This window comes from Drosophila hydei, unplaced genomic scaffold, assembly GCF_003285905.1.
Source record: "Drosophila hydei strain 15085-1641.00,03,60 unplaced genomic scaffold, DhydRS2 tig00000250-arrow-arrow-pilon, whole genome shotgun sequence".
Taxonomy (NCBI): domain Eukaryota; kingdom Metazoa; phylum Arthropoda; class Insecta; order Diptera; family Drosophilidae; genus Drosophila; species Drosophila hydei.
In genome coordinates, this window is record NW_022045696.1 from 400311 (window position 1) to 414456 (window position 14146).

At 40.9% G+C, this 14146-nt stretch overlaps 2 protein-coding genes across 2 annotated transcripts; one reads left to right on the forward strand and one right to left on the reverse strand.

Annotated features, from left to right (window-relative positions):
• Positions 1-10101: 10101 nt before the first annotated feature.
• LOC111603365 (fibrinogen-like protein A) lies at positions 10102-12446 on the reverse strand. The gene is made up of 5 exons (XM_023320914.2): positions 12165-12446; positions 12054-12100; positions 11882-11995; positions 10388-10939; positions 10102-10321 (listed from the first exon to the last, which is right to left on the reverse strand). Exons 1-5 carry the CDS (start codon positions 12276-12278, stop codon positions 10180-10182), a joined length of 969 nt encoding a protein of 322 aa, XP_023176682.2. The 5' UTR covers positions 12279-12446; the 3' UTR covers positions 10102-10179.
• Positions 12447-12521: 75 nt separating this feature from the next.
• LOC111603364 (fibrinogen-like protein A) lies at positions 12522-14110 on the forward strand. Its single transcript, XM_023320913.2, has 4 exons — positions 12522-12743; positions 12963-13138; positions 13193-13798; positions 13869-14110. Exons 1-4 carry the CDS (start codon positions 12642-12644, stop codon positions 14011-14013), a joined length of 1029 nt encoding a protein of 342 aa, XP_023176681.2. The 5' UTR covers positions 12522-12641; the 3' UTR covers positions 14014-14110.
• The last annotated feature ends 36 nt before the right edge of the window (positions 14111-14146 follow it).

The window sequence follows — 14146 nt, forward strand, 5'->3', positions numbered from 1 at the left end:
ATATGGAAGCAGGCAACACTATTGAGGCATAAAATATTTATTTATATAGATGCCAATAGCATCTAAGCAGTCTAAGCCTCAAGGTGGGAGTTGGAAATGTTTCATTCTATTAAAGCTCAAAGAAGCCCATTCAAATGATTAAGCATAAAAAGAAAAGTAAGAAACTGTTCTCTCCGTGCTCTAAGAACTTTTGATCTCCAAGCAATAGAGCTTAGCTGTACGTCCTTAACATAGAGCATTTAATTTGCTTAAGAAGTCAATTGGATCCACATCCAGTTTTCAGAAGATGAAAACATTTAGTGTTTCGCTAAAGAAAACTTTAAGATGCATTCTTTGCCGAGGCAAAAGCTGAAAATCCAAGTTTTTGGTATTCTTATGTAACTCAATTTAACAAAAATAGTTATTTAAATTGGAGCGTTTCCATATGCTAACAGAATTTCTTTTTCCATGCAATCTAGAATTCTTTGCTCCGTTTCTGTTTCGGACGAGGAAGACCTTTACGCTTCTAATTTTTGCAACGCTTTCGGGTCGAGACCTGAGACTAAACGAAAATTACAAAAAAAAGTGGAAACAAGTACAGTTATTGTTGCAAAGTAGCCACGACTAGCAAATACCCTGAGCTGAACTGCAGCCACACTTTGTTGATTTTCTTCTTCTGTATTTGTGCATTCGTCTGAGCTGCAGAGCACATATAGAGGGGGGAGAGAGTGGGAGAGTGGAAGAATTGGACATGCTCGTGCATAGGTAGTTGGACTCCACATCCACATCATGTACGGTTGTTCTCGCTTTTCTTTCGCCATTTTTAATGGGTACCGTTGGCTGTTAACATTTCATTTTGTTTGCAAATGTTTTGGGCGTCGCAGCAAACATTTTAATTATGAGCCCAGTTTGTTCAGCTCTCTTGTTTGTGGTTATTGTAAAAAAGCCAAATGAAGAAAGTCATATGAACAAGTGGGCCGTCGTTACAGGTGCGGGTGCAAGTGCCGGGATGAGATGAGATGAATGTTGAATGTAGTCTGTACGTTGCCTGTGGACGTGTGGCTATGGCCGGCGCTAAATGAAAAACAAAATGGACGCGTCGCGGCGCATTCTGTGGCCGCCTGGCGGCGACGAAGATGCCAACAATGATAGGGACGGAGGCGACGAAAGTAACCAAATGTGAGACGGAGAAGGACAACAAGAGGGAAATAGAGCCGGAATGTGGGGCCGGTGATGGAGATGGAGTGCTACTCATACTGCCCTTATTGCAGTATTTACAATTCAGAACGTTGGCGAAAAGTCATTTTTTAAACAGCTTAAAACCAGTCAGAACTTAAGGCTAAGTATTAAATACCCTTGTGCTCGTATGAACTCTATGCGTATGCTTTCTATTTGGTCGATACACAGAGTTGAGACAGAAGAAAAATTAGTTTCAAAAGTCCTGAGTTTTATGGAAATTTAGTAGACAGAACAAATTTTGATACTAAAAGATATTCTTTACTCAAATTAAATGTCAAGGAAAATAAAAGCTGGACATATGACATACGCATAGACTCCATACGCATAGACTCCATACCAAGTTAGTTCTTTCTTCGCATTCTGCCTTGCCACTAATGCAATACTTAACTAACTTAAAGGCAGCCAGCCAAGAATATGTTATGCCAAGAATATGTTAGAAAACATATCCTAAAATGAATAAATATATATAATACTATCATTACAATAGATACAGATAGAGTTCTAGACATGCTCGTATTTCCAAATGCTGCTTGGAAAAGTTATTAGAAACAAATGTGACTATAAGATTGATTTATTATATGCCAACTCTATGATATAGTAATCGGACTATAATAATGCCAAATCAGTTTATTACATGAAGAGCCCAGTGCTTAACAATCGAACTTATGTCAGAACATGTTTAAGTAAGCTGAGTTTGTTTAAGCAGAGAGGGAAGAAAAGTAGTTGAGGCCTGAGGGAAGGGTATGTTTCAGTTGGGCACACTCTACTAGGACAGTCGTACTTGGTACTTGTTGTGTATGTGCTCATGTGCATGTATCTTACTTGTCCTTCTTTCTGCCTCTCTCTCTCTCTCTCTCTCTCTCTGCGTGTGTGTATGTAAGTGACATGTTAACGACGGCGCTTAAATGACTTTTGTGTGGTTTTTAGCCAAACTTCACAGCATAGCAGAGCCAGTCCGCGCTCAATGTGTGTCTGTGTGTGTGTGTTGCTTCTTGCGCTGCTCGTTTGCAGAAGCATTTTTCAATTTTATGGTTTTCAGATGAATTGCGTTTGGCCATAAGTGAATGCCATGCGAGGCCAGCTCCCCGTTCCTGATTTAAAAACGCGTGGCAACCGCGTCAGCTGCAGCAAACAGAGAACAAAGAATCAGATGCGCCCTCCGACCATTTGCTGCTTTGTTTTTATGGCAGACGCATAAAGTTATATTTTTTCCGTCTTTTTTTTGCCATTCCGTTTGTTTTGTGGCTCTTGCGGCATTGACTCTCCCAGCAGATCTAAACACGGCCGTCTGCCACTGGACTTCTAAGCCATTAATTAATATACTCGTCGCTATCCATCTATATGTTGTGTGCATAGTCGACTGATTGACTGACTGACTGAATGACTGATTGGTGAATGGGAAAGCCTCAACAATAGAAACTGCACAACTATATTGTTAGTGAAGGTCTATACAAGTCGAGTAGATATCTATTCGACCTGCCAGTTGCCCGTCAGTTGCCCATCTGATATGATCAGCCTCTTTGACCAGACTTGCCCAGACTAAAATGAATTTATATATCTTTTTGGAAATTTGATATCACACTAGATTTCGCATATTAATGAATGATATTTGACAGTTTAACAGCTGGCACTGGAGTAAGACGCTAAAAGGCTTATACCAAGATTATTCTTTCTGGCGTATTAACCTGCTAGGTCTTAGACGATTACTTTTCATATCTATCTACTGCACAAAGAGTTTGCACGACTAGCAGTAAATTCTGTAACCCTCTGAAATCTGATAAAATCATTAAAAGCCCAAAAATAACTTTTTCCCTTTCGAAAACGACTTTTCCCCATATTTTGCTGAATCGGGAACTCTAGCCTCTAATTTTTGTATTTGTGCACGCTCTATTCTCTTTATCTCTCCCACTCTCTATCTCTCTCTCTCACTCTCTCGAAAAGAAGCCTCTTCAATGTCACCAATATTTGTCTTAAAAGTCGTAAGTGTCGATCGAAAGTGATTTATGCGCGGTATATGCTAGTTGGGAACTCCGGACCACCAACCATGTCTCCATGTACACTTAAACCTGCCCTCAAAATCAAATGCATCAGGCGAAAGAGCTTTAGGCGCGGTATATACAAGTCGGTTAATCTGCAGAAGCAAAGATGTGTGCTTATATTTGGTCTTTATATATATCTAGAGAAGTATTTACTTTTCTTAGCGCTTTTTGCTCTTGCAGTGAGCTTTTCCATTTTTTAAGCCGTAAAGCAGACTTCACTTCATAATTTTTGCAAATTTCTGTCGGCTGCAAATGCCAACAAGGCGGATGGAGCATGTTCGACACAGTCATAGTCAGTTATCGTCATGCAGCATGGGTCTGCTGTCCGTATCTAGATCAAATATTGCCAGGCTAAAAAATTAAAAATTGTGTTCAAAATATTTGAAGGAATTCGGAGCATACAAAGCATAATTTAATTTTATACAAATGAACGCTAAATATTTATTATTATTAAATATATATATATATATATATATATATATATATATATACATGTATTTTTATTTATTTATTATTACGTATATTTCTCTGTATTTTTGCACTTTTATTGCAACTTTCTGCGTTTTCAACTTTGATATTTTCCGAAAATATGTAAGGAATTTCTCATGCCAAAAACAAGCAAGGGCATTTAGTCCTCGGCGTGTGAGGATTTTCTTTTTTTGCTTGTTGGCTTGAACCTTTTTCAAATGGATTTTTGAGGTATACTGATTTTGCTAGACAAGACCGACCGCCTTAGACCAGAGCCAAGACAATTTAGCTCATGGTCCAACTGTCTATCCAGACTTTTAACCGCATCGAATTAAATTTATATAAAACCGGTTTTCGGTTCTATGAAATCGATTAATATCGATATGTGACTGCAGTTATTTGAGCTCATGTAACAAATTCTTCTAAAGTATGCCCCATCATGGCACAGCTTGCAGGGTATCTGCGGGTCGCCCTTGGAGCACTCCAACTTGTTTTTATATTGTGGTAGTTTTTATTGCCCGGGCATTGCGCATATCGTCTGCTTATATGGCTGACCACACCCATCCATTAACCGCCATCTGCGTTGCTAATATTATAAAAGTTGAGAGCCGTTTGTTTGGAGTTAAGCGCGCATCAAAACAAGATTTGATGGTTATAGTTTTTAGATAGTGCAGACCTTCAAGTCGAGCTGAATGCCACAAACTAGACGTGTCAAATAAATACAATATCTTTAGCTGCAACTGGACAATGGGAGCACATAATTCTTGATGTAAATAAATCAGAGAATTTCATAAAAACTTGTCTCGCGTCAGTGCGCAATAAATGCCAAGATTTGTCTGCTGTCTGCTACAACAACAACAACAACAACAACAACAAATCATCATGCATCAACGTTAGACTATTTGCTCAACTGTTTTTGCTGGCTCCGGCAAAGGGCAAAACATACACTTAAAGCCAATGACCAAAATGGCAAAAAAAAAATAAATAAAAAAAAGAAGAAAAGCAACGAAAATTTGCGCTAAAAATTACAATAAACGGAAAGCTGAGCTCCGGACTCCGAACTCCGGGCCTGAGCGGATGGAGCGGAAGGAGCTGCTGGCACCGCCTGCTGCCACACGTTGACATTTCACGGCTGCTCCGTCTGCTGCGTCTGTGTCGGCATCGCAATTGTTTGGCTGTCAGCTTGCCTCCCGTTATTTGTTGCAATTTAAGTGACTTGGAATTGCAATTTATTGTTGCCTGTCGGATGCCCGAACTTGGCCAAGCCCATTCCAATTTTCCCAAAAAACCAACAACAAATAAAAGAATATAAGAAAGAATGCTTATGCCTGGCACGCCGAAGCTTAAATGCTCTTTGCCCAACATGCGTCCAAGAGAAGTGAAGATATCATGTGAACAAAGGATTTACCCAGCTCCAGAGCTCTCAGAAAATCAATTTATATTTAAGACCTTAGATTAATGTAGTCTTGCCCTTTTATAATAGATATTCCAACGCTTTCTACAAAATTCTCATTAGTTAGAAACTGTATAAAATATTACTGAAATATTAGAAAACAACTTGATTGAGCCCAGCTGCTGCATGGAAAATTAAGCATACCCTGCGCGAGAGTATGAAAAGTAAGTCAAAGATTTTTTCTCGCCACTGTTTGCCAGGGGAATACCCTGCATAATAAGTTATCCAGCGACACTAGCTAACAAGGCAGCATAAAACATTGTGCAAATTGTATTTTTGGCTGAAAGAATATAAATATAAGTTATAAATATTTAATATGATCTCAAGTAAAAAGTATATATGCAATATAAATGGTCTTCCTCATGGCTCGCATTGAGATGCCCTCGAATCCGCTTTCCGGCCTTCGCAACGAGCATAGGGTATAGTAAGTATAATAACTGGCTACCGCAACTGCTGCGCTCTTTCTGGCCACAGCGCTCACAAAATATAAGAATTTAGTGTAATGTAGTTTTTATTGCATTTTCATGAGTGGAATGCGTAGCGCGGCATTAAATCTACATACTCGCATCTGTTGACTCGCCCCGTGCCGGATTCGTTCACACAGCAGCATATTTTGTCTCAGGTAAGCTGCTTAGCTCCGCCTCCAGCCCATCTTCTTTTGAAAAATATGAATTAGTAATTCCTCCTTTTCCGTGCGAATCTTTCACAATGTATTTTTAATGTACACATCAGAGCAGAGCTGAAACAATGCGTAGAGTTAAGTTCAGTAATCGAAAGCTCTTTGTGCCACACGACAAAATAGGAACTGCATATTGGTTGATGTTTTTGTCAGTTGCATCCATCTGTTGACTAAAATATACCCTTTAAATACAGAAAACATAAAAGATACAAAATAAGCATTAGAAGAAGATAAGTATTAGACACTTCGAGCGTATATATTTTTGGTACGGCGGAGTCATTTTAAGATTCACTCTACTCAATTAGTAGCTAAGCCCATGTAAGTCTGTTTTTAAAAAATAGAAAGCCACGGCCGAGTACAATCGACTGCATAATACTCGTTCAACCAGCAATAGCAGCTACACTTATTATTTAAACCCACTTGACCCAATGGGCAAACAACAATTTGGCTAAATCGACTCAGCTCGTGGTACTGATTAAGCATATACATACTTTATGGGGTCTGCCACGTATCTATCATAAAATCCTGAGTTTACATATTAAATGAGTTTAAGGTTTTTTATTATTAAGTGTAGAGCCTGTACAATTAAATTTAGTACCTTAACAACACATGTATATATATGGAATTAGAGCCAAGCCACAGTCACATTATGAGGAATTAAAAGAAGATAGTTTACAGCATTCCCATCGTTTTGGCAAAGCCTTGTCGTTTAAGGTATTACAAAATTCTCGAATTGTATAGCATAATTGTAGAAACTAGGAAAAATGTTGCCTACTTTCAGGAATCTCGATTTATTAATATCGCTCAGTGGGCCTTGCAAACCAGCTCGCAGCTTATCAGACGAAGGCTGAATAGGTTTTTCTTCTACATCTTCTGAATCACAGGCAAAGCTAAAGCACTAGTAGAACAGATTAGAATAAGCAAGAAATAAGTCCAGACTTAAGATGTTTATGCAGACCTAGAGACCCACTCACTAGTTACGGCTCAGAGCGAAATGCGCTGTAGACTCAAAGACAATAGTGGTAAAATAAACCCATCTCAAGTCTTGCATAAGAATTTCTTTCCAGTTGGTATTTGACTGTGAGTCCACTAGGAATAGACGCACCTAAACAAGTGTCTGCTGCTAGTTTGAGTGTTCTTTAAGCAAAACTATAGACTAGGGACTGTGCGGGACTGGTGATAGTTTTTATGTATTTGTGGCAGTCGCATTGTGCTGCCTGAACTTTTTGACAGAGTCAAAATGTATTAAACAAAAGCAAACAGAGGCAGCGACAATGAATTGCTGCATCCAAATGGTTCGGTTCGCCTGCTTCTTTTTAAATTTTCATAAAACTTTTGCTCGTTTGCCGCTAATAAATTATTTTGCAGAAAGTTTTCACCGAAGGCGACACACCGATGTGGCGGCCACTAAGCTGTCCACAGAAGGGACCCAGCCTCCGCCCCAACACCAGCTCTCGCGCCAACTCCAACTCCAACTTCGACCCCAACTCCAACGCCAACTCTGGCGCTGACTATGACATGGATTCCAATTGCGACTACAAGTCCGAGTGCATATTGCTCCAAGTATTAGTACACGGGTCGTACACTAACTGAACGACTATTATAACGCTCGTTTGCGCCTCTTTGTTGTCCTCGGTGTTTGTTATTCCTGTGTGCTCGCTTTGTTCATAAATAATTTGCGCCACAACTCAATTTCATGAGCGTAAATCACAGTGTGGTCACTTGGTACTCTCCATTGGATTGGGCTCCGGCTTGTGCTTGCTTGGCCATTGGTTTGTGGGGCTTTGGGTTCGTGGCCCGTGGCCCGTGGCCTGTGGCCCGTACCCAACTCCGCTTTTTGACTGTCAATGCTGTTTATTGTTTCACTTCTTCTTTTCAAATAATTTTTCAACTTTTTCTATTTTTTGGTTCGTTGTTAGTGGCCATTTATCATACAATTCTTTATTTATGTCTGCCGACCGAGGCAACAACAAGCCATAAGTTCCCAGCTCTCAGCTCTAAACTTCTTTGTGTGCCGCAAAACTTTTTTGCCAAGCGCCTTGAGGGAGTCCGACCGAATCAACCGAACAAAAGGGAGGTCCACTGATAGTCCGGGGCTCGCTTTGTGCCTCTGTTGTTTGGCATGCGAGTGTTAAATCAACACAAAGTTCCGCCAACTTTTCAATTGGTTTGACAAATATAATGAAATTTACAACATCCCATCGAATATGGGTCGGCGGCATAAGATGACCAACAACAAAAAGAAAAAGCCGCCCCACCAGTGGTGCATATAACGAACAGAGGGACAAAAACCAAATTGACACCAATCTATGCACTAAAATCGTAGCCCATGTCATGAATCACAAGTTGTAACTTTGCTGCTGTTCGAGCCCAGTCAATTTGTAGCTGTATCAATTATACCTATCAATGTGAACTAGGGTATCTTCTTGTTGAGCATTCTGCCGACGACATAACTCTCTTTTGATGCCCACTGATGATGCAATTGGAACGACAAATGTTCTTATTTCACTTGACTTCCAACTCTATGGACTTAGTTTCTCTTATTTACTTACTCTTATTTGTGCCCTTTACTTACTGCCCAGATCGAGTCTGAATATTGCAAACTGGTGTGATCTGATGTGTTGGAAAAAGTGATAATAAATAATAAATAATATATCTAAATATCTCTTTAAACACACGATTTTTAATAAGCCCAATGGAAATCATGTCAAAACATTTTCGAATGAAGGAATATCGAGCGATAGCCCAGCTTCTTCTACTTGACTCTGAGATCGGGCAAAGAATAGCCGAGCCGAGCTAGAGTCTTGCAAAAGTCTGCTTAAAAGATATTACCTTGAAGCTACATCTATGCCGCAATTTATAAAAATTTCTGCGTTTCGAGCGCCAGCAAGAATTGCGAATGATTTAAGACGAGGTCTTTAAGCCTGGCAATATGTTGGCCTCGGCCACTTGATGAGCCGCCAATGCTGTTCTTCTGTCAGCAACAATTGATTCAGAATCATGAACAACATCTTCTGATAATCAACAACTTATGCAGCTGCTTCATTATAGCTATATTAAATAGCAGCACTATTGCTGAACCATCGCATCTAAGTTCCTTTAGCCAAATTTTACTTTTAGCACTAAGCTCGAGTTTCGGCTTTGGCCCCATTTTTCTATCACAAATATGTTTCTATGTGCTGCAGGTTGTTCTAAGCTTTCATATATAGACTTCCAAATTCAGTTCCATTGTAACTTCATGTGTTTCTATCACAGGGCACAGAGTTGTAGTTCATCAGAGTCTGAGTCATTCTCACTCGCATTTTAGAATTTGTATGCAAATGCGCAAAGTTTCCATCTCTCAAGCGCATCTCCTCCGATATATGTTATTGTTCTATAGTACTTTTTAGTATGCCCATCAATAGAATATTATTTGAAGTGAAAAGCTATTGTAATTACTATGATTAAAACCCGTTTCTAAATGCACTCAGCTGTTACATGATGTCACGTTTCGGTTTGCAATTCAGTAAAAGTGTAAATACTAACCGCAAAAATTAATTTAAAAATGAAAAGCAATTCTAGATTTGATTTTCCCATCTGACACAATTCCAAATAGCTAGACGTGCTCTAATATATTTTATAAATTTATATTTATATTTTACATATCAAGTCTATAGCTTTTGGATAGCTCGGGAAACTTCTGATTCCATTAAATACATATAAGTTCAGTACAAATTAACATACCTCGCGATTCCCAGAATTTTATTTATGTATCTGAATGCTGTAGTAGCTGAGTGCAGCTAGTCATGTTAGTCGAGGCTATCTGCTATAGACTGCAAGAATGAAACATATACAAGTTATATATGATCCAAGAAGTAAACACCCATTCCAATTCAGTCCATACATATAGAAGAGTTATTTCTGCAAAACGTCGCTTCGTCTCGCCTCTCACTCTTATATATCTTAACACATGCGAGCATTGCTAGAGACATCAACAGGCCTCCATGTAGACTTAAACACCTTATCAGACCCAGACTCCACTGCACACTCTAGACGTTTCCTTCGGCACAGGCGATTTCTCACTCATGTAAAAAAGCCCTGTTAAAATTGACATAAGAATAAATACTGCCACAAATTGATATATTCAATATTGGATCACAAAGCTCCCATTCTTTTCGCATTATTCAATATCCCAAATATTCGATACAAAGTGAACTTTACTCAATACAAAACATTTAATACAAATATAGAGTGAAGCAACTATTTATTGTGCAATCTAGCTCCACACAGAATATATTTTAAGAGTATTTAGACATTCTTAACTTAGATATGCAAGGCTGGGGCTACGTCCGCTTTTTGGGTCTGATTAGCATGCGTACATACCGCAAGGAGCCTTCGGGACCGGGCTCAATGTGGTCCCACAAGATGCCCTTATGAAAACCGATCTTTCGGCTATACTTGGGCTGGAACGTGCCAAACAAATTACTAAAAGAAACATATATATATATATATAGATATAATACATATAAGTCTAATTGAAGATGGACCTACCAGTGAATACAATTGAGGCCATACCACCAGGCACCCGCATGAATGCCAGCACAGTTCTGTCCGTTGTCGTCGTTGTCCTGGTCGAAGGTGGTGAACTTATTGCCAGCGTGATGTTGCAGCGCGTTGCCAGCATTTCCCTTGTAGGAGCCCAGCACATAGAGGAAATACTTCTCGGCCTCGCTGCCAATGCTGAACTGATCATAGATCGCAAAATACTCGTCCTTCTCATTGCGCATTTTGATGAGCAGCTCGTGATCGTCCCTGTTGGTCAGCCGATGCAGCTTCTCCAAGCCAATAAAGAACTCCGAGTTCAGCGAGCCGAAGCCGGTCTTATACGTATGCCAGTCCCGATAGAAGTCCTCGCTGCCATCGAAGCGATAGGCGATCACTAGCCAGCCGCCGTTATGCCCCTGCTGATCGCAATTCACATAGAAGGGTTCCACATCAGGAGCGATTCGGATGCGCACCTGGCCATGCTTCTGGTTGATGCAGTTGCGAGGTGTATCGTCCACTTCCCTGGCCACATTTGGCACGAGCGGCTGAAATGACATGCTAATGGGATAGTCTGAATCAACACATGAGAACAACAAAATGTACTAGGAATAAAAAAATGAAATTGATATCTTATCGAGTCTCGATAAGCTCTTTCTAAGCTAAATAAATCTCAGCTCGATCACATGAAACTACGAAATGTTCTATCTGTGTATTTATATAAGCCAGAAGAACTCAGTTAGATGAACGAAGTCGATGCCTACGGCAGATTGTGCTTGTTGTTGTTCCACGAAAATTCTTTTCCTCACAAACAACTTGGTCTAAGCCGTAGGCATAAAGCAAGTTGAATCAATAATTGTTCATAGGAACAATTGCCTGAAAAGAATTTAGGCAAAGAAAACGCTGGAATTTTCAATTGGAATCCGATTCAAAATTGTAAGAGTCCTTCGTCAACTTGTACAAAATATCACCTAAAATATTGTATCTATACCATATATAAGTATAGATATTTAAGGCTTCAAGTCTCAGTTAAACCTTATTAAATCGGAACAGATGGACAGACTGACATAGCTATATGTCATATATTATATTTCAGCTCTGCCACGCCTCTTGCTACCTGAAGTAATAGGAAAATATATAGTGCATTGTGTATATACTTTTGACTATGACTGTTGATACATGCACACAGCAATGTGATCCTTGTATAAACATATCTAAATATGTTTTAAAAATATTATTTGAAATTTATAAAACCTAAAGGCATCGACTATTTTCTATAGTTTGGATGCCATAAAGAGTTGCGAGCTATGCGTTGAAGTTGTGTTTTGGATGGCACAAGTCTTCCACGTCTTCCAGGTGTCCTTCGAGATTATCTAAGTGAATACATTGGCATATCGTGTCACCTGGCTAAACTATATAAATCACAGCCTATAGGACAACAAACAGACAAGTCAGACATTAATATCTAAGCGCTTACTGAACTAGTTGATTGACTTAACTTACATGCGTGATTCTATGGGCACGGCTGGCACTTGACTCTTGTGCTTCTCGATGAACTGTTGCACTTCGCTGAGATCCGCGCGCAGAGATTGCAGCTCGTCGGCCATGTGCTGAACTCTGAATGAAATCAACTGTGACATAAGCACAATGCTTGGCATGCTCAGACATGACTTACCGCATCAGCAGAGCTCCTAGCACGGCCGCCGGACAGCCGTCGGTGTGCTGCAAAATATGGAATTCAGGAGAATAGGTTCTTCCTAATCGAATCAGCTTGAAATGAACGTACATTGCGATAGGGCTCTATCGAGTTTGTCAAGATGTTTGTGACCACATTTCCGGGCAGCGTCGTCGACGGGGTGCTCAGACAGGTTAAGGCAGTGACCAGGGCTTCCAGAGTCATGCTGCCAGCTGGTAGCAAACGGCGCTGCAGCACGGACTTGATTCTAAGTTTGATGTGTAGGCCAGTAGCTCAGATAGCCAACTGCGACGTAATCGACCCTCAGTTAGTGTGCCACTCGTAGACTAGTTACGAGCCGCATGTGCTCAAGCTCGACTAAACTAACTTCGAAACTAGTTGCGCCGCCGACTGCATATAATTGAATACTCGTTTGCAAAGCGCCCGAGTGCATCTGAATGCAAAGCTTACTGGAAATATAAGCAATGACCTTTGCCGCCACCTCTGGAGAAAATAACAATCAAATAGACTCAACGACGGGAACTTCGAGCTTAGTATAGCCGCGCTGTGCATCTGAACAGGGCCATCATGGCGCAAACACTACAGCTGGATGTGCTGGTCACAATGCTGGCCTGCCTAACCACAACCCAAACCAATGTGAGCGATCCGATGCTGCCCCCCGACAATGTGGTGAGTCAGCTGACCAAACTACTCAAATTCTAGAAATGAGCTTAGATTAAAAGCGACAGTCAAATGCATTCCCCAGCGTGGATAAACAAGGTATTTACACAGCTGCACATATGCTTTAAGGCACAGGTAAACTGGAGTGCTGCTCTATGGATACGCAATTGTTTAAAATATACTGTAGAAATATTTAAAATAATATAAATTGATGCGTATCCTTTACAGACATCGGGAAACTGTCCACTAGCATCGATTAGCAATCTGAACACAAAGATTCAGTCGCTATCCGAAGAGCTGGCCAGTGCCAGACAGCAAATGGGCAGCCTACAAGAGCAATTGGTAGATCTGCTTCGCCGGGCTGTGCCTGTGGCTCCGTTGGACAAGAGCTTTAGCACGCGCATGTAAGCTGTCCGCTTTGAATATCTTAATGAGGCACAGCTCACACTTAATTCTAGTCTTGATGTGAAGCCACAGATAGTGGAGGAGCCTGTTGTGCCGGACGCAGCAGTATCAGCAGCGGCTGCGGGTCTAGGGGAGCCGACCAATGCACCGGGTACGCCGAAGAACTGTCTCAAGCAGCAACACGGCATAGTTCGCATTCGCTTGGCGGATAATACAGAGCCGTTCTTTGTGTTTTGTGATCAAAATACTCGGGGTGGCGGGTGGACGGTTGTGGCGAATCGCAAAGATGGCAGCGAGGACTTCAACCGCAAGTGGGCCGACTACAAGATTGGCTTCGGGCCTCTGACAACCGAGTTTTTCATTGGACTCGAGAAGCTGCACAAGATCACCAACAGCGAAGACAACGAGCTGCTGGTCGTGCTGGAAAACCGTAAGCAGGAGCAACGCTATGCGCTCTACGATCATTTCAGCATTGGCAGCGAGACGGAGCAGTATTATCTGAATGTGCTGGGCACGTATCAGGGAGATGCCTCCGATGCCCTGCGCCAACACTCGGGCAAAAAGTTTACCACCCAAGACAGAGACAATGATGAGAGCAGCGCCAACTGTGCAGTTGCCCAATCGTCAGCCTTCTGGTACAGCAACGTCTGCACTCTGAGGTAAGTTGAATTTCCCTAAATTTTCCTCAAATGCGCATTAGGATTTTAATGTATTCAATGTATTCCGCAGCAATCCCTTCGGCCTTTATCAGCCCCTGCTGGATCGCGATGTGGATGGCTTTAAGGGCATACTATGGCACGGCTTCCTCAATGGCCCCAAGGGCTCACTGAAGAAATTGCGTATGCTTGTGCGTCCACGATCCAGCAGCAGTTGAAGTCCTCTTTGCCATATCCCCGCAATACAATATATTAATAAATAGAAACAAACCTTTATTTTTGGCAGTACACAAAACCCAAAATATAATCATAAATATATGTATATATATATAAAAACACATAATATATAAA